The sequence below is a fragment of the Lepidothrix coronata genome, unplaced genomic scaffold (genome assembly GCF_001604755.1).
Source record: "Lepidothrix coronata isolate B3197 unplaced genomic scaffold, Lepidothrix_coronata-1.0 Scaffold29, whole genome shotgun sequence".
Classification (NCBI taxonomy): domain Eukaryota; kingdom Metazoa; phylum Chordata; class Aves; order Passeriformes; family Pipridae; genus Lepidothrix; species Lepidothrix coronata.
Window position 1 is genome coordinate 2313150 of NW_016690209.1, and position 20944 is coordinate 2334093.

At 43.3% G+C, this 20944-nt stretch overlaps 1 protein-coding gene across 4 annotated transcripts in view; it reads left to right on the top strand.

Annotated features, from left to right (window-relative positions):
• The first annotated feature begins 1950 nt into the window (after nucleotides 1-1950).
• SENP5 (SUMO1/sentrin specific peptidase 5) overlaps nucleotides 1951-20944 on the top strand; it is a 28851-nt gene continuing 9857 nt past the window's right edge. The window contains exons 1-3 of one of the 4 annotated variants that reach the window (XM_017810473.1): nucleotides 10105-10166; nucleotides 16028-16282; nucleotides 16395-17601. In XM_017810473.1, the coding sequence (XP_017665962.1) occupies nucleotides 16650-17601 (952 nt within the window). In that variant the 5' untranslated portion in view covers nucleotides 10105-10166; nucleotides 16028-16282; nucleotides 16395-16649. Of the gene's footprint in view, nucleotides 2069-10096; nucleotides 10167-10627; nucleotides 10755-16027; nucleotides 17602-20944 lie in introns of those variants that run through there. The other 3 variants (XM_017810470.1, XM_017810469.1, XM_017810471.1) reach the window with 3 other exon arrangements.

Sequence of the window (20944 nt, forward strand, 5' to 3'; positions counted from 1 at the left end):
GCTTGGAAACTGGGACATTTGTTTCAATTTCCAAGTGCCACCCACTGAACAGGACACAGCTGGAGAGACAACTCCACTGGAAGTGAGAAAGGGAGTAAGGAAATGAAACTTCTGGGTGCTCTTTGAGCACTGTCTGCCCTGCCTTCTTCCTCCTGATGCTATGCACTGATGGATTATGGTGTGCTGTCCCCTGCACACCTCCCACAGCAATTCAGATTATATCTCTGCTGCACTGAGCAGAGTGGCTCAGGAATATCTGACCTGGCTCTGAAATACCAGTTCACCTCTGAGGAGGAACATGGCCCTCTTTGTCGCCCTCTCTTTCCCATCTGAACCCCCATATCTGGGGTCAGTACACTTTTGTACAGAAAACACTGAATCTTCTGGCATGTGTAGAATAAATGAGCAGCACAAGGTTAATTCAAATTCTTTAAAACTTGTGGGATGGACAGGGTAAAAATACTGCTTAGGAAAATGTCCAATGCACAATTTCATCTACAGTTTGGCTGGGAATCCTGTTGAAACTTAGTTCTTAAACACAGCTGTGAAACTCATGAAGATGTCACACTGGTTGCTCACCCAGCAACCTTTAGAGTCTCCTGGGAAGGTAATCAAAACACCAATAGTGAGCAGTAATTCTAACAGGCTGCTTTGCTTCATTCCTCTGCCTGCTTCTTGTCGAGCTCCTGCAACTCAAGACATGAAGCTTTTCTTTTACCCAACGTGGTTCCAACTGCTTCTCCTTATCAGTTATTCATATCTAAAAGGGAAAAGGAAAATACTGACATAATTTGCTGGTCCCTGGACACTAGGGGTTTTTTATTTAACTGACAGGGCTTGTGGTTACCTTCAGACAGATTTTAAAGTAGTTTTTAGCTGCATGGCAGAGATAAGCCCTCCAGTAAAAAGCAGTGGTAAAATGGTGGGTCATGAGAAATATTTTGTACTGCCTGTAGTCGTGTTTTCCATTCTTTTCCAGTTTATGTATCTTGTAAAAATTTTCTGGTAAATCTGCTACCTTGTATGTGATGAATTTAAGCCTATTGATTTCTAGCTTTCCTAATTGCATTTTACAGAACCCCTGCTGCCTCTGGGACCAGAGCTTGAAAACGTCCTGTTTAGTGAAATGGATTGTCTTCCACAGGTCACTGACACCCTATATTCTGCCTTATCTAAATTAGGCAGTCTCCAGCATTCTCTGATCTAATCCCAAAAGTAAAGGGGCTGTGTTATGTGCAGATATGATGCTTATACATAAATTTCTATCGAGCAGTGATTGGAAAAGGAGATGAAAGCAGGTAGAGCTTGACCCGGCAGCTCAGTGCACAGGCTGCCAGGACTAACAGCTGGCTCCTCTGCAGCTCGGCAGGTGATGGAGTTCCCACCAGTTCAGGAGTCCACTGCCAATGGTTAGCACATGCTGTTGTGAAAAATCCCATCAGTCAAAAATGTCTCATAAATAATTTAGAGGAAAGCAATTAGCACACACAGCTGTAGCTGTTTGCAAAGTCACAGTTATACCTGCCAGGGCAATCTGGAAATAGAAATTTCAAAACCATTTCTTGAAGGAGCCAGAACGGTCTAGCTTGGAGCTAGGGCTGATGGGTAGTTGTTGATGAGTAAGGAGTAAATTGCACTTTCATGTCTTTTTATGTGTAATGAAATCCAGGAGAGAATTTTAGTATTTTGTGCATATTGGGAAAGGGATCAAAGGGATGCATAGTTATAAGAACTCCAGCAGTCAAGGTCTTATCCTTCCAGAGGCTCTGCAACTCATTCAGCTTCAGAGTGGAGGGGACAAGTTGTAACAGAGACTTGGACAGGCATTTTGAAGGCATCATCTAGATAAAGCTTGTCTATATGTACAGACTGCTCAGAGAAGATAGACAGGAGGAAAAGGAAGAAGGCATTGCTTGAAATATCTCATTTGAGTGTGTTTGTCTTGACAGATAGATGGGAGTAAATTGTTTGAAAACTTCAGGAAAATGATAAAAGGAAGAGGAACCTGCTCTTTAAGAATCTCAAGCAACTACATGGAAGGTGTGAAAACAGAGAGTTGTTTGTGCAGGTGAGTCCTGAGAAGGGGTATCCATATTAAATCTAGAGATGCCATCAGGCTATGTAAATAGGGCACATGAAAATATATTTTAGGACAGGGTTAGACTTCATCTACCATGACACTACCCTGGGACAAGGGGATGAACAACATAACATTGCAAGATCCTCTCCAGCTCTTCTGATAGCTGTGCATTCAGTCATGATGTCTGTCTTAGCTGAATGCCCAGAACATGCTCATCTTTACAGGATCCTCCCTTGGCTAGGGAATTGTTACTCCTATGTTACCAACTGGAAACTCAATCACAGTATGTTGCCAAATGAGGCTATCCCAGTTCTAAACTCTGAGATTCCTTCCTCTTCCTGAGAAGTCTGACACTGTATTGTGAAAAAAGCATTCAGATGTGGGTTGTTCATATTATTAATGCTACAAAGTGTTTCAACCTATGCTTAAATGCCAGATGAATTAGAAAAGGTTGGAGTTACAATTTGTAGTGGTGGCATTACTTTATTCTGTGATTTTCCTGTGCAAAAACATAGCACAGTTCCCACTGTTGTCTGCACCATTTGACCTGTTCTTCTAAATCTGACTGCCAACATCTGGCCAAGAAAGTAGCAGAGAAGCCCAAGAAACTGCCTGCCACGTTCTGGTGGCCAAGGCCTCCATCCAAGGAAAACCCCACTGGTAAGGCTTAGACAGTAAACAAAAGCAGCAGCTACTCATTGACTGTGAGCTGGATGAAAATCCCTGCAGGCAACAGGCTGCCCCAGCTGGTCTGGACCCATGGAGACAAGTCAGACCTCCTGTAAATGATATTAATTGGAGTCTATCTAGAAACCTCTTACAATAAATTTTGTTTGACTGCCCTGGGATTTTTCTCTCATGTATTTTTGAATACGTTATGGCAGTGCACCTTCTTGGACTGCACAATGATTAGCCATTAGTGTGTTTTGCTAAGACACTCAAGTCAAGTCTTTAATTTGCTGATTTCTTACATTTATTTATCCTTGCCAGGTTTTAGTAGAAGTTGGGGAATGTGAAGAATGTCCTCTAGAACTGCAGATGAATAATTGCTCAACAGCCAGAACTTTAGTAACTTTAAAAATCTTTCATGAACAGATATTCGGCCTTCAGGTCACTGATGTGAATCTAGAGTAGTTTGTGGTTTGTCTTCCTGTGAGTTAATCAGGCTTTATTCCAATTTAACATGTTAGTTAGATGGGATCTGTACATGGCTCTTCTTAAACCAATTTAACACATTTTGTAAGATTCTAGGTCATATTATCTTCTGGATCACAAACAAGTGTTCAAGAAATGTAAATTAAAATAATAATCTAACATACTCTATATGAACATCTTTCCCTCCTATCCAGAGAAAAGTAGTGAGTGCAGAATTTGGATCACTACCCATAAAAGGCTCTAGAATATTTACAGGCACCCTTCTTGAAGCAAGTTGAGCCCTGATCTTTATAACATTATTGCAGGTATGTATTGACACCACTGTAATGCAGAAAAGTGAGAAACTACTAAAAATCTCAACTAGGTCAAACAAGGATGAGTCAGGATTTTGTTCAAAACAATAGCCATTATGTTTTCATAATTCAAGAAAACATTCATTGTATAGGAGAGACATGACTTCTGTTTTAAAAAAGGGATTGTCTGGCTACAGAATTTAGCTGGGCTTTGCTAGTGACTGCGCTGTACATGAGGGTAAACACCTGCCTCAGGTGGCATCTTCTGGATCCAGAGGTTACCACCTGCAGTCTCCTATCATATCCCTGTTCTGGGAGCTGCTGAGTCTGGATTGGGATGTCTCTCCATTGTCTTTGATGATAGGTTAGGGAAGAAACTGTTCTTCACTAAAGGTAGGATCCATCTCCCTCAGCTTTAACTTGTAGGAACTGTCTCAGTCTGTCCATAATGAATGGAGAAGGAATGACTTCTTCACCTGGAGATTCCTCTTCTAATCTAGATGGGATGACTTGCCATTGGAGGAGCATGTACTTTGCTGTTCATTTTCAGAAGTCCTGGCAGCAAGGTCAGACTGGATGTCTCCTTTTTACATAGTCAATTTTGGTTAATACCACAATGAATTTCAGCACAGTAGGATCCATGGTGTTTCTTGTGCTAGCACAGCTCCAGTAACATTGTACAGGATTTGCTTGGTTAAGTTTTTGTTGTTTGGGGTTTTTCTGTATACTGAAAGATCACATGGAATCCATTAATGAACACTGTTTTCCCTTTTTAGTCTCAAACATTAGCAATAATCTATGTGCTTAAACCTTCAGCATTTATCAGTTTGAAGTTCAAGTGCTTACAGTCACCAGTCATGGGTGAGCCACACTCAAACACAAGCAACTGATGCTTCAAGCTGTTAAGGTTGTTTATTCACCTGGGCTCAGCCCTGCACTGGAATCTTTCATTTGACTGCTAATCTGAGAGTTTACATTTGTTTTAAAGACACTCATACAAAAGAGGTTAAAGAGATTTAGCTCTTTTTGCAGTGGCATGTGGCTTTTTCTGTAGGTTTTCTAGGGACTGCAAGGAATCAAAAGTTGTGTCTGAATACTTTCAGATTCCTCTATGTGGTCAGGATGTCAGGATGCTATCTGCTTAGCTTTTAAAAATTTCAAGGACACAGAATGAACTGATGTCTCTGAAACAGAGGCTGACACTAAGAGCTGGCCTTCTGCTGCATCTCTTGTAATATCTAAATCAGACCATGCCTATCTCTATATGATGATAGTTCCTCAGCTGGAGTGGCCCCTAGCTTGGGTTAGGGCCTTCCCTTTTCACTTGTAACTTCAACTTGGAAAATGGGCACAGGTCTGAATAACAAACTTGTCATCACAAGTATTTTCTGTAAATTCTGGTGCTCCAACTAACCTGCCTAGATTTTCTTTCCTGTTTTTGAGTAGACATGAATAATCTATTTTATTTGTCAGTTCTAATTTGAAAAGCAAAGTTCATTATGTTTCAAAAGCCTTAGGTATGGCAGAGCAGCTTCAGATGATATTGCATGAATGTCTTGATAGGACACTGGGAAAGGCTGACATCCTTGCCTACGTCATTTTGAACTCCCCATTTGACCTTACTTTCTTGTGGCTGATTCTCCCAGGCTAAGAAAAATGCATAAACACAACTGCCTTTCATTGCTCTGAAAATATGTGGGAAGGCCCCTCCAGAACTCTTGTTTCTCTCTGGAGATGGTCTCAGCTTCTCCAGCCTCTCCCAATAATGAAGATTTTCACTGACTGTAACATCCTCATTTCTGTCCTACAGTGCATGTTCTGCATCCTTCTCCATGTACAGTTCTGGTGGTGCAGTGACTGTAGCTATATCTTGCTTTAGAAGGAGTTTGATAATTACAATAATAGTATAATTTGGGGAAGCTAATAATCAAATCTCTGCTGTGTTTTACATCTTTTTCTCTCAAGTTGTAAGAATTGCAACAACATCTTGTTCCTGCTTCTAATTTATTCCTTATTCCATTTCGCTCTTTTGTTTCTGATGAAACAACCCCTCACAATCTGAGTGAAAGGCAGCACAGTGTCAAAAGCAAGTCCCACGTCTGGCTGCAAAGCAAAGGACAAAATGTACCAGTAGGATGCTGTGCAGCAGCAGTGCTTCCAGGAGGCAGCCTTCTTCCAGATCTCGTCCCTGGTGTGTCACTGCTAGAAGAACACAACCAACATGCTTTAATGAAGAATATTGGCAGTTGGCTGGAAAATAAGAAACTGTATTTATTCTTTCTGCAACACTATTTGGACTCGAAACATTTATATATATTTAAGGGGGATTCCCACCTACCCTACTAGCCTTGACTGCTTCACCCCCCGCCTTCAGTGATCCCTATGCAACTCCAGAGAAAAACTGCTGGATATTTTTTTCTCTCTTTTTTTTTCTTCTTTTTTTTTCCCCTCCCATGTGGATAAATTCAAGCATTCCGTTTCCAGTGAGTCTCGTGGATAGTAGTAATGGCACAACTGCAGAGACAGTGGAAGAGAATGGAGATGCAGGAGTGAAAAAAAAAGTGACTGGAGGCAAGAACTTCCCCCATTGGTATGACTTCCTAAATAAACATGTGGAATTGTACCTAGAACTAGCTTTTCATTACAGCTGAGCAGAGAGCTGGTGAGCTACAGAGTGCAGCAGTGGTTACCTGCATATTTTCTGGGTTTCACAAGTGGGCTCTACAGCCTGCACTGTGTTGGTACCATGACGACAGTGCCTGTGGTACCTGGAATAGCTCGTTTAAATATAGCCTGTACGTGGTCTCAGTGAGCCCTGGTCTGTACAAACATACAGCAAGGTATAATTATGGATTATCCAAATCCAAAGCTAAACACTATTTTAGGGGTGCCTTTCTTTCACTTCCACAGTCCCTTTTACAGTCATATCTGGGGCCTCTTGACTTCAATCTGCTTGTTTTCAAAACACACCTGCGAGGCAGGGAGGCAGCCCTGTCTGTGTCCTGTAGAGGGAGATCTGAGAAGCCCTCGAAAGCAGCAAGAATCACTTGGACTTTACTGCTCCCACCTTTGTGAGGGCAGCCATCTGCCACAGCAGAGCTGATGGGCTCTGTGGCTCTTCATCCCTCAGCACAACCCTGGGTATCTGCAGCTCAACCACCGGTGAGGGCAGACAAAGCTACTCTGACTTGCACACAAAGTGTACAGGGAACAGGAGCTCTTCTGCCCCGCAAGGCGGGATAGGAGGTGACAGCCTCCAACCAGCTGTGCTGGTGGCCACTGTGGGGGAAGCACAGTCCTGAAATGCCAGATACAGGGTGGTTCACTCTAGGAGTTTGGGGTGGAGCAGAATGTTAATGTGCATCATCTTCAATCACTAAGCATCCTCTCTCCCTCAAGAAAATTAAGCCTTCCCTCTGAAATCCTTGTCAATGTTGTAATTACGAAAGTACAGATATTTTAAATGCAGTTGAGTAAATGTGAAAGTAGTGGTGGTTTTGTGCTTTAAAAGCTCTGCATGTATTTATATAATTGGGTTATAATCATAGAGAAGGAACTAAAAGCCTCACCCTGCAGTGATGGAAATGTCAGAGGTATCCTCACCCCCACCTCTGCCAGAAGTGGCTGTGGGTGAACTGTGCAGGCCATGGAGTACCCCTGAACTAGGTATGAGAAGTCTGCTTTTAAAATGTTGGGAGTTTGGCTTTTTTTAAATCAGATTACTTTGCAAATCCAATGTGGAATTTGCTGCATACATTATATTGCCAGCCCTTGCTTTGGAATAACTCGCACGTAGTGAGATGTTTAAATTCTAGAAGATTCACCTCTGGGATATGCTGAAGTGATCTTCTTTTCAGAAGCTGCTGTACAGCTTCTTCTCCTGTAAGGAATAAGTAAGCAAGTAGGGGTGGAGGCACCAGACCTGTGGGCAGTGTGTGAGTACATGGGAGGTCAGCAGGGGCAGAGCTGACCCAACTGATCAAGATTCTCTTCAGTAACTGGGCAGCAGCTGAAAGCACAGAGGCAAAATTACGTACTGGGACTATTTCCTCACAGAGGAGCTTGGGCTATCTTTGTTGCATTATTGCTTCCTTCCTACCTCTTGTATTCCTGTACTATAGAAGGATTAACCTCATGAAGTTTCTTATGGCCTGGAGAAACTTCAGACTTCCAAAGCATGGGCCAAAGAGTAGCCATGCTCCATCGTCATGCATGTAGTTATGTTCAGGTTAGGGTTCATCTGCCATGAATGTACCTTTTTAAAAACTTTTTTACTTTATTGTAATTTAGCAACAATTCTTTCAATGTGTTTAATTACAAGTATATGCTGAGATCTACAGATATTTCTTCCAGTATAGTCTTTACATCACAACTTGAAGCATGTGAAGGAATGTGCAAGCTCTTCGGAGTGGTACTTCATTTTATCCCTATTCAGAAGTGGAAAAACAGGCAGGGCAACAAAGAACAAATTTAATTTTCCTTCTTAAACCCTGCCAGTTCAGATAATCTTTTGCTGAGTTTCCTGATGTGGCTATTCGCATTCTTTCATGAATTCAACTGGCTTTAGCAGCCTCCAAATAAAACATGGTTATAAGGAGATTTACCTTGGCCCTGTTCTTGCTTGGCGACATGAGACACAGAGCAGCCAACTGGTTCAGCTCATGCTACACATCCTCTTCCAGCAACTGCTTCCTGTACAAGCTCACTGCTCTCCAAATTAATGGGATTGTTGCTTTAGCTCAAGATGTAGGAGATTTAATTCTGGTGTTTGTGTCAGCGATCAATGAAGTCAGGAAACTGCCTTTACAGAGCATTCAAAAGCCCTTTTATTCCGAAAGAATCAAATCCAGGCTTCTGTTAAATGCAGTAAAGGCTGCCATCATTAAAACATTGAGGCTGCAAGTTTGGCCACAAAAATGTTACCGTAATGCAGTTGGTATTCAGTCCTTTCTGTCAGCGTTCCCAAGTCTGGCTTTTATTTATTTATTCATTTTCACGAGTCTCATGTTTTTCAGGCATTCCATAAAGCCTCGGTGTTTACAGCCATCTTACTCATCTGAGAATCTCAGCTTCCAGTTTTTAAAGATCTGCTATTAGCCCTCGTGGACAGGGAGGAAACAGGAACGTGTCATAAGGCTGATCCTCACAGGCAAAACCAGAAGGTTCATAAAACCCCACATTTAAAAAATCAAATCATGTTTTTTTAAGAGGATCTCATGAACTTGGGCTCCCATTTATGTGTCTCAAGTGCCTGGCGTAGAACTCCACTAATGATCGCCTGGGTCAGGCCATGATTCGAGTGCAGAGGTGCTGTTGGATGCAGAGAGCCAGAGAGCTCTGCAGCACTCAGATGGATTGGGGGGAGGAATCCTCTTTCCATTTATTATATTCCTGTTTTAACTTCATGGCCTGAGCATTGCCCTGTGCACCCTGTTTACTGTGTGTTTCATAAAGGCCAGAGGACTCATCCCGTTGCTCTGAAACTGCTTATCCCAACTTTGGCTGGATTTACTGTTCAGGAAGAACAAACGGTTGCTTAGGAAAGTGCTGTATTTAACGAGAGAGCCGGGCTGGACTTTTTTCAAACAAACAAATAAAAGCCAGCAACTCTCAGCTTGGCATGGACTTTGCCGTTTTGTTTGTTGCATCACCCCATTGTCTTCTTTATCCCTTCTTTTTTAAAATTTCTTTGTTATAGCATTTCACAACCCACAGCCTGCATGCTGTAATTCCTGAAGGAATGCAGAGCATAATGAATACTGCATGATCACAAAATAGTTCACCTCGTTTAAAGCTGTAGCAAAAAATGATGCATCATGGCTGTTTCCCAATCTTCCCTGCTTCACTGGTTTCTTTTATTTGGAGAAATTCTTTTCGCTTCTCCTCACAGGGGCTACCCAGTGAGAGGAAGTGTAACCTTTCTCCACCCAGCAACAAAAATGCAATGGTTTTGGAGCACTTCCCACTTCCATGATGTCCCTGTACAACACAGCACAGCAGTTAAACTGGCCAGTGCCTTCTTCCTTGGGCTTCAGGCAGGGGAGCTGGTATATGGAGATGTTGGATGGCCCACACAGGGCAAGCACATGGAGAAACAAGCCCTGTGTCGTGGGAGAAACAGTTTTGCCAGACTATTGGGGCTGGAGTACCAGCAGAACTTTTTAATTACGGCTTTTCAGCAGCACATCCACATATCGGGATATTAATTAACGGCTTTTTTTTTTTTAAAAAGGTCGGGTTGCTAATTTTAAAGTTTCTTATTTTTAATTTGGGGGCTTTTCAGAAGCACATCCACAGACCGGGATATTAAGTAACGGTTTATTTTAAAAAGTCAGGCTGCGGTTTATTTTAAGCGCCTCATCTCCGCGGCCGTTGCCTGCGGGGTCCCGGGAGCACCAGAGCACCGGGAGCGGACACCTCCTGCCGGCGCCTCGCTGGGGCGGCTCGGGCGGGGCCGCGGCAAAGCCCGGCCCTGCTGGGCTCGACTCCCCGGGCGGGCCCAGCCCCGGCCGCAGCCCCCGCCCGTCGCAGCGCTGACGCGGCGGCGCCGGCGCAGCTCCGGCCCGGCGAGCGGCGGGGGCGGAGCGCGGCCCTGGGGCAGCCGAGCCGGGCCGAGCCGGGCGGCGCCGCGGGCAGAGGTGAGCGGGGGGCGGTGGGCAGCAGCGGCCCCGGTCCCGGCCCGCCCGGAGCTCGGCCCCGCGCGGCGGAGCAGCGGGGCCCGGGCGCTGCCGGCGGGGGGCCGCGGGCGGGCGGAGGCCGCGGGGCGCCGGTGTGGCGGCGTTGCCTGCCGGCCCTGCCTGCTGGCCCTGCCTGCGCCCCGGCCTCCCGCCCCGCCGTGCCCCCCCCGGGGTGTCCGGCTGCCTGGCGCTGCCGCGGGGGTTTGGCTGGGCCAGCGAGAGCAGGGATTCAGGGGAGAATCCAGGGACGCAGCACGGGTAGGCTTTCCCTGACTACAGACTGGGAGAGTCAGGGCGCTGCTGGGGCTGGGAAGCTGTAGAAGGGGATTTTCAGTTGTTGCAAGAGCTTTGTTTTTCCATCATGGGGCTCTCGACCCCACTGTTCTCCCCCCAGGTTGTCTTTTGCTCGCAGAGGCCCCCAGTCTCTCTGCAGTGTAAGCAGAGCACCGATCTGCTCCAGTGCTGTTTGCCCTCCCCTCCCGGAGCCCTCCCAGGCTGGGATGTGCTGGCCGGGCAGGGACAGGAGCTCAGCCGTGGCAGCTGACACAGGTGGGTGCTGAGCCAGGGGACAGGCACAGCGGAGCTGGGCTGCTCAGCTCAGCACTGGGTTTAACTAATGTGCTCTCCCTACAGCCATTTCTGAACTCCACTTGTTCTAGCCTAGACTTGTTCTAGCCTAGACTTCTAGCTCAGAAGTGGATTCCCTTTGGTAATACCCTCACCTCTTCTTTATCTGTGTGTGTTGCTAACACAAGAAGATAAGTCATCTTTCAAAGCTGCAGAAAAATGCGTTTAATACTTGTGAAAATACACTCTTTCTTAAGGAAAGCTTTTGGACAGTATCAACAAGACCCTTGACCTCAGACATATGGAAGGACCTCAAATGAAATTTCGGCTTCTGTTCCTTTCACAGAACTTGGACAGCAAAGTTTGGTAGACTTTGTTTCAGCTACTTCCATGCTTCTGCCTTGCAGAGGTATTCAGGGAGGAAGGGACAAAGCTTGAGTTAATGAAAGCTTTTCCATTAAAGTCAGTCTAAAATCCAAAGATTAAAAATTATTTATGTCCTTATGCCTCACTTGTAGAAAAGGAACTTTGGGTTCTTTAATCTAAAATTTTCATCACTCTGATTTGTGACAGTATTTCTCTTAAATGTTCCGTTATTTCCACTAATGTGGTTTAGTCCAAAGGAGGATGTTTCCATAAGTAAATTATAGTCATCTTGCCAAAAATAAATCTAGTAGATGTGTAGACAGCTGGGTGAGACACTGGTTTAGTTCCCAGAAGTGGTGGTTGAGAGAAGGAAAGAGACCATGGTAAGTGCAGGAGTTGAAGCCTTGCAGTGTGACCGTGAGGTCATCAGCTGCATGCCCTGCCATGTTCCTGTGAGTCAGTACCTTCGGACTTTGGCCATTTCTGTGTGGTCTTGTGCTAGTGAGTTATGTTTTTTGTCAAAGTGCCTTTCCCTAGGGCTTGTTTCACCTCTGGAACAAACTGTTTGGTTAACAGTTCACAGAACTGTGCTGCTCAGAAAAGGATGCGAAGAGGAGTTAGTTCCCAGTGCCCTGAGTCTGTGTCACTTCTGCATGTGCTAATTGAGTCATTTCAGACTTCCTGACATTACCAGCTTATGTCTGGCCACGTGGTGGTTTGAAGAGAGACACCCTTCCCCAGCTTCCTCTCTCCCTTTCCAATTTTGGATTCCGCTTGCGGGAGGGAAGGCATCTCCTTGCACAGCATATCCCAGCTCCTCAGTTTCAGGCTGGCTTTCTCTTTCCTACTTAATCCCTGTCCTTGAGAACTGCCCTGATCTCCACCAGTAAAGGCTGGACTTGATGTTGCAAGAACTGCTGCCTCCCATGGGAGCAGGTGATGCATGAGTTACTCCTGCCTGCACAAGGCCACGCTCTCAAGGCTGTTTGCTTTATTTAGGTTACTGATGCTCTTCAAAACAAGCCTCTTTTATAATTTACATATCTATATTAAAATCTGGACACCCTGGGGTTAAAAAATAAGAACCTAAGAGTTGGCAAGTGAGCAGTATTTGTTACCATTTCTGTGTGTCTCATGATCCTCCGGGCACCCAGATGCAGCCCTAGACGGCTTGTGGTGATCTAAGCATCAAGTAGCTCTGCTGCAGTGCTCTGGGTTTGTTCTGCACTGGCGTGGACAAAACGTTTCTGTGGTCTGACACTTCAGGTGTCATCTAGAAACCTTTGTTAGGGTCCTGTCAGCAGCATTTGATGGGACTGCCTTTCCCATTTCTGTGCTTTTCAGTTAAGACCTGGGCTTTCTAAACCTGCCAAAAATAAACAGGAGTGCTGGGGACTAATGAGTGGTTAAATGTTAACAGGGTTAACATGGTTGAAATGGGTGAAAGATGTGAATGTGTAGTGTCTTTTCCAGTACTCCGTTTCACTGAAGGTGATTTAAGTTGCAGTGTGCAGGTTGAAAATGGAGTGAGCTGCTAATTGCTCTAATGAAAATACAGCATTATCTGCACTGAATTTGTTACTCAAAGGATCAACATCCTCATGTTCCTCCATTCCTGTGCAAGTGTTCAGTGAATTTTAGGCGAGCTTTATGTCCAGTTGATGCAGTCATGCTTTCTTGTAGCTTACCAGAGCTCTTGGGATAAGTATCTATTGTGAAAACAGAATGGCTCCCAAATATGTCTTTAAAAAATTTGAGTACAAAGCAAATTTATAATCAGAATCTGCCATTAATACAGAGCTGTAACAGTTTGGGATTGTGTTTGTCCAGTGGAAAAGAGTTTGTGCTTTTTAATATTCAACCATTTGCAGATGGTATGTCAGACAGCTGAAGGGGTGAGGACTAATGATGGTAAATTCCTCTCACGTGTGGTCTTTGGAAGGTGTACATCTTGGGTTTAGGGTTTGCTGGTGTAGTATTGGCAGCATCCCTGTGCAGTGGAGGTGTGGTTTACACCACCCAAATGACTCTCTTAATGGTGCAAGTTCCTCAGCTTGGGAGGTTTCTCGTCTCTGTCGATGTATGGGGCCAATATGTCACTTTCTCTTCAGGTTCATAAACTTTGGGTGGTGCTTGCTTTATTTTTGGTCTTGCATTACTTGCTTCAGTTCCTTTTCTGGCAGTGCATTTTTAAGCTCTCCTGTTGCCTTGCTGATTTACAGTGCCAGGTAAACCTGTTGATACTCCTGTAGCACTGGTGGAAAGTAAGTTCTTCGAGCAGCATGGTTAGTTAAATATTTGTGTATGGATTATCTTTTGTCATTCTTAAGTAACACTGCTGTTAGAAAAGTGAACTGTTTCAGCTCCTAGGACTGGGATTAAGGAGTCGAAGGCCTTTGCTTTAAAGGAATCCAGACTCAAAACTGATTATGTTTGAATAGGGAAAGGGAAGAGCAGGAATTAAATGGCTTAGTCAGACTTTTTTCCCACTTTAAGGAGAAACTTTTTTATACAGAGAATATTTACAATGTGGAAAAATTGGGGTATGCATCACAGACAAACATGAGGTATTTTTTCATCTTATAAGTTATTATATGACGTTTTCTTTAATGATCTAAGGTAAAAATGAAGCAGAAGGACAGGTGGGTTGAGTAGCTTTCCTAGCATCTACCTTTGTTGCAGTTTCAGAAGCTGAGTTTCATAACACTTGATGAGCAAATGATTTGATTGCTGTTGCAATTGAGTCGAAACTGTGGCACCACTCTTGTCTCCGTTCAGGTTTGCCTCAGGTCCTTTTTGTTGTCAGGACTTATCTTTGCTAGAATCTAGTTCAGTGTTTTTCTCACTGTGATCAGTAGTTCAGTCTCCAGTGGGTGAAGCGGTGGCAGCTCTGGGCCTTTCAGCTCCTGTGTACTCCAGGCTGTTCAGAAAGCCAGTGGTTGCTCAGCCTTCTTCCATGTCTGAGGCCGTGCCCATGGAGGCCGTTGGACTTGGCTGTGAGAGTCCAGGGAGAAAAGTAATGACTCCATGTACTGCAGAGCCTCAGAAGCAGTGAAACTGTTGCCTTCATCTGCTGTGCTCTCCTTGGAGTACTGAACACTCCCTGTGTTGGCAGAAGCCCCTCGTGTGTGTGGCTCTGTTGAGAACCTGCAATTTTGCTGCATTTGTTTGTTTTACCTGGATGAAGTGTGGCTGGAATAAGCTGTCCTAGCAAGACTGTGGTTTGGCTGATGTTTACTGGGGCACTCAAGGAATGTTTTGTAGATACTACACACAATAGACAGACATGTAGAGTTTGTAGTGGAAAAGCAGGCATAAACTGCATCTAGTGTAGAGAAATATGTAAATGCTCAAGAGCAAGTGTGAGAAAATTGGCACGGTGAGATGTTATGTCCTGATTTTTATGATAACTGGATTGTGTGGTGACTAGTAGTGGCTTACAAAAGAGCCAGACCCTGTTGCAGTGCTTTTATACTGTTAAGCTTGCACATCTCTGTCAGTGGAGGTGGCCAGGTTTCTTTCTAGTTTGTAGGTCTAGTGGATTCTGGACAATTTTCTTTATGATGGGAATATGTTATCCAAGTGATAAGTTACATTTTTCATCTTCTCTGCATTTCCACTCCCCTCTCACTCCTCCACAAAAAAAATAAATTTAAAAAATTCCAACTGCTGTTTGTGTCTAAGATGAGTAGAGTGAAAAATGCAGAAGAGTTCTTAAGTCAGACTCTGAATACCTGGTTTTGCAGATGTTTAGCATTCATATTTACCTTTAAAATCCAGTTGTTAATGTTTTATTTTCATTTGTAGGCTCCTTTATTTTGAGCTAGGTCATGCCTATGTGTAATGATTAGGACAGACATGGCTAAGGCAAAATCTGTTGTAATTGTAAGTCAGAATAAGTCAGAGGGGCAGGACAAATTCCATTTCTGAATCTGAGAAAAATTCAAACTGTTGTAAAATACATGGTTAGGCTGGGGCAATTTGCATGAAGCATGCCATGTTGTGTGTGCAGCTGATGCCTTCCCCTTGTGTTTCCGGATTCGTCTAACTTGGAATTGATATTTTTAGTTATGTAGTGAAGATAAACAGATATTACTATGCAAGCTTTGCACTCTTGTGTAGTCTCAGATATATCATTATTGAACACTTTGAGATGCAGGTTTTTAGTGGGAAAAGGGATCTTTAAGATTATTAACTGGTGTGCTGCATTGGTATTGCTTTATTAATGCAAAGATAAACACTGAGTATAGAAGTTGATGGTGTGAGAATATAGAATGGTATGGAAGGAGTTGTTGCTGGTAATACAGAGGAACTACTTCATGGAGTAAACGTCATTTATCTAGTGAGAGAATCAAAATTTCTGTGGCAGTTTGTGCATTGTGGTTCCTTTAAAGGAAGATTTTGTGTGAGCATGTGAAGTGTTTTCAGAGGCTGCTCTATATTGCACAAGAGCAAGGGTTGGCTTTGTACAGTGCTGATGGAGTCGGATGCCTGCACACACTTGTTGATAACTTGGACTTCAGAGTTTTGTTTTTCAAAAGCCTTTTGAGGCATGGTAGTTAACTGTGCTTGCCCTACAGCCTGGGCAGTGTGAGATTTAACCTCAGGCTAGACAGGAATATATAGTGGGAGCATGGGATGGGTGAGAATTACCTGTTTATTGCTTTACCTTTAGGGAAGGTGAGAAGAGCTTGTTTACACACAGAACCGTAGCAGCTATTGCTTATTTTTCCTTTTGGTGCAAGTGAAAATGTCCAAGGGAATGTGGGATTGTGATTGGAGGAGGGGTGGAATTTTAGATAGGCATGTGGCCTGAGGAATGTGCCTTAGTGTTTTGTTATTATGTTACACTCCAGATAACTCTGAATTAATTTCCCTTATTCTTTCAGCTGTTTTTCAAGATCATAATGCAGCAGAAAAATGAAAAACCATAGAAGACATTTGGTTTGGAAAAGAAGTCAGTTGCTGGCCCAGTCTGGAAGATGGACCACTGTTTTTGGGAAGCTTGGGAAATACTGCTTCCAAAAGCAATTTTTCGTAACTTAGAAGAAAATACAGAGTGCTCAGCTATTTGTGAGTTTAAATCCCAACAAACTGTACAGAAGACTGCAGTGCATAAGGAAGACACTTGAGCTCCAAAGCAGGTGGGCTCCTCATGGGCTTCTAAATGCAGAATCCTGTCCAAAACCTACTTTTGAATCATACAGCTTTCCTTACAAAACTATTGAGAGCAAAAGGATCCCGTCCCTATTGCAGAACCGAAAGCCCATCTGGAGAAGCAGTAAGGAAACTCAACAATGAACCCTTTGAGAGTGAAGATCCCTTGAATGAAGAATTTGAAACTGTTGCTATTCTTAATAGCATCTCTGGCAATATCCATTATGTCTCATGTGGTTCGCTGGAAGGTTCTGCCTTACCTGTAAAGGAAGGTGGTTTTGTGTATAGTGGGGAGGAGAGCAATAATGGTGAAGGCAACACAGTCCTGGTAGTTTTAAACAACTATAAAAGGAAATGCTGTTGCAAAGGGAGTGGAATGGAACTTGTGGCCTCTTGACAGCTCTGAAGAGGTCCAAATTTAACCATCATACTGTAAAAAAGAGATTTTTATTTATGATGCATAAGAAACTTTCTATGGTTAGGTTTCGGTATAGAATCATAAAATCCCCGAAACTTCGAGCAAGAGGCAAAACTTGCAAACTGAGAAAAATCAAGCCAAGGTGGGTGAAGAAAGCTACAAGGGACCATCAAGAGACGCTTCAGTGGGATTTTGAAAGTGGATTGTGTAATTGGTTTTCCTACTGGAAATCTAAAAGTAGCCGTCTTTGGAACCGGTACAGCTTATCAGATATGAACAATAATACACCCAAATCTTTAGGTGAGGAGAATGAAATCTGTGCACCTGAGATCTGCTGTACACAGGAGGCGTTACCGTCTGCTGAGCCGTGTTCTGAGGGTCCGGGATCCGGAGGGCAGGATGGCAGTGTGGATGCTGTCCCACCAGAACTGCATGTTACAGCTTCTCCAGAGGCAGAGGCCTTGCACCAGGTGGAGACCAATGGGGCTCTGTCAGAGAATCATTGTTCTGACATTTTTGCCCCCACGACAGAAAAACAAATTGCTGTTTCAGATCGAGATGGTGCAGAATCCAAGGAGGTTATGGGTGTAGATGGAATGACACTGTCGCAGTCCTCCGTGCAAGATTCTGTTGTTGATGATAATTTTGCAAATGGACCTTTATCCATGGAGCTGACACAAAATGAGGACAGCTCTAGCCAAATGGAAGTAGAGGGCTCCTTGGACATTTTTAGTTCAAAATTACTAGATCACCCTTACTGTAAAAGTCCTCTCGAGGAGCCTTCACCAGAAAGCACAGGACTGAAATCAGGAACTCGGAAGGGAGGCAAAAGGAACAGTCAGAAAGCTTCCCGGGTGGCTGATGAGCAGTTGGCAACGTGGCTTTGTGGTACACCTCTTACATATCTTAGGGCATCCAGGAGTTCCTGAAAACTGCTGGATGTATTGTGGAGTTTACATGTTGCATTAATTCCTTTATAAAAATGGTTTCTTGTCGTGAATTGTAAAGGCTGCTTAGCATAACACTTGCTGAAGTGAGGCTGCAAAGAGGAGAGCTGCATGGAGGAAGGACAAACCAATGGTTATCTGACAAGCTATTCTGAGGAATAGTTGAGGGGTGCCTCTGCTTATTTTGTTTTAGAGAATACAATGTAATTTAATTGGAATCTTTGTGGAAAATTGTTGATGGAAATTTTAAATGTCTGATGTGGTTTCAGAAGATGATTCAGTTTTTTAAATGTTTTAAATTATTACTCTTAATTAGGTTTTTGAAAATCCTAGGTGTTCTAATACTTCCACCCTTATCCTCTCTTCTCTTGATCTCTCTTAGACTGAAACTAAATCGCTTAAACTCAGGTTTTGATAGCCAAATACTGTTCATTGTCCCTTAGCTTTCTCTCTGATTGTTCATAAAGTAGGCTTAATGAATCTTATTAGACAATACTTTTTAAAAAGGCAAAACTAGACTTAGCAAAGGTTCAGCAAAAAGGCTTTGGGATTTTTTTACTCAATGCTGAGCATGCAGTATATGATAGTCTCTCCAAAGAGGAACATGATAAAAATAGTAATGGTGTCTCATTTATGTATAGCAGCATACTACACACATAGTAAGGAGCAGTAAGCTAACACGTTGTGCCATCTGATACCATTAATGTAAGTTCAGTGATGTTCTGACAACTGAAGTCTTCCTTTGGAGAAATTGCCTTTATAGAGCCCCATACACCTGAAGCTGTTGTTAACTAGTGTTAAAGGGATTGTTTGAAGTTTGACATGCTCTGATTATTCTGCCCACCTTTTTGTCCTTCAGTTTTGCAATTGTTTCTCTAAAGCAAAATACAAAAAAGGAGACAGTGAACCTCAAAAAAGGATTTAGCTTTCCACATCTGTATCTGCATGGGAGATGTGTGGGAGGTGTTTCTCTGTGACTGGCTTTATGTGATCCAGCAAGGACCAGACACTGTGAGAAACTGAGAAACTGTGGTACCCCAGTGAACAGACCACTTCTGCAATGGAGTTTTGAAGTTTGTCCATCAGAAAAATGGGTGTAGTCTTTCTGTAACAGTCAAGAACCAAGGTTGTATGGGGGTGGCAAAGGTTAAGTTTTTGTAGTCTGGTAGGCAGTCATGTTCTTGTTCATGAGAGGCCTGAATAGTTTAAAAAAATAAAAAGGCAAACAGCAGATGCACTAAACTTTCTCACACTTGACAATTTTAAGAGAATTCTTACCTAACCTCTGTATGAAAGTAGGTGAGACCAATTTCTTCAGAGCTGTTTTCTGTTTTCTTCAGAGCTGAGGTTTCCTCTCAGAGGATTGAAGCCAAGTCCATGCTACATACATATTTGTACTGTACATACACATATACTGTTAGTATAGCACTTCTGAGTTTTCCTAGCTGACAAACTGTAAAAAAAAGAATTTTAGTTGTGGTATAACTATGTATAGGAGTTCTTGTGTGTTTAGGAGTGTTAATATTAACTGTACCCTAAAAGATAGTGCTAACCTGGCATGAGTTCCTGGGGTAGAAGCTTGAAGGAGATGTAAGTGTTAGGGCTGCTCTCAAGTTTCAAATTTCTCTGCAGCAGCTGAACTCGGATATTAATGGGCTGCACTGCTTAGTGCATTCTGATGTGCTATTAGGTATCAAACAGAGCCCCGTGGTAAATCCCGTTCATTATGGGTATCTGAGTTTGCACCAGGGCTGAACTTTGTGTTTCTTCCTTGAGTTACACCAGCCCAAGCGAGGTCAGGGTCTAGCTAGAAGTCTCCTGGAACTCTGCTGCTGTTAATTGTAATGACAAGAACAATTCTTCCTCAGTGTATGAATGAAAAGCTTTTTAAATTTTTATATACTGAAAGAGAATAAGGTGCACTCATAAGCACCATGCGTTGTCTATCTAGACTGCTACCCAGAGTGAGAAATGTCCTCCCTGTCACAGTGTACTGAGATGTAAGGGATAAAAGTTGTTAGGCAAATGTGAGGCAGAGTTGCAGGAAAGGTTATCTTCCCATGAAGAATGTTTCCTTGTGGTCTGATCTCGCTCCTCAATCCTCCCTGCCATCCTTCTGTCACACTTGTTATATCTGCACTGCTTTTCTCGACTCATTGTGTTTTGGTTTTTTTCCTTGGTCTCTCTCCTTTCTTTCTTTATTCTTAGTGCTGTTTTTCTGCCACTTTTTTTCTGTTGAATGTTTCTCTCATCTTGCTTCTTCCTATCTTGACCTTGGAAGTTTCCAGGAAATATTGTTAAAGCCTTGGTAAGCAGAGAACTGAACATACATTGCACTGTGTAGTGATGTTTTCTGCCATCACATCCCGGCCTGAGAAGAGTCCTGGGCTTCGCATTAGTGCAGTTTCCCTGGACTCTGATCTCAGATCGAGCTTTCTTTACACAGAACATGTGTTTTCTGCTGCATTTGAAAATTCGTTTTCAAAAAGCTGGACACCTTGGTCTTTTTTCATTTGTTCACTAGCAAGTGTTGAAATCCTGTTCTCCCTCCATTCTCTTTCGTTCTCAAAGTGGTTTTGGATGCTTGTGTGGAATTTATATCTCTGGTCTTCCAGTCTTATGTTTGAGGAAGAAAAAAAAAATCTTATTTTCTAAGGTTTTTAATTCCTCCAGCATTCATCTCTTCATTACTTACAAGTTAATATCTTTTGTTTCCTCTGTTGTGGTTGCCCAGTGCTTTCCTGGGCAATGGCAGGCTGACATGGCTGTCCATGTCACCTTAAATACCATCCCTGCGATACAAGGGTAAAGGAATTAAACTTGCTGGGAGTCTGTCTGGCATCTTTTCCGTTTGCCGTGGTGGCAGCAGCAGAACTGAGCAGACTGGAAACACTCTGCCAGCTAAGGCTGCCTGTGTTTGAGGAGAGTAATTCTGCCTGCCATAAGGACAGGATACTGTGGTTTCAGTGAAACCCATTGCAGGAACTGATGGCTTTTCATGTTGCAGTAAAATGATTTAAGTTTGATGTAGATATGTGTATGTGTAGATTTGTGTATATATGGCAAGAACGAGGTCTGATCTTTTCCTGTAAAGCTGAGTGATCAGATTCACACGTCTCTGTTTTTGTGCTTCTTCCCCTACCCCTACTTTTATATAACGCTGCCAATTTGAGCTTAGTTTTCTTAAATATATGCTTGCCATGTGTGGTGCTGTGTGTTGGTTGGGTGCAGTGATTGCTACTCATACTTGTAAGAACTGGCTGCTTTGTTGTAGTGGTGGACTC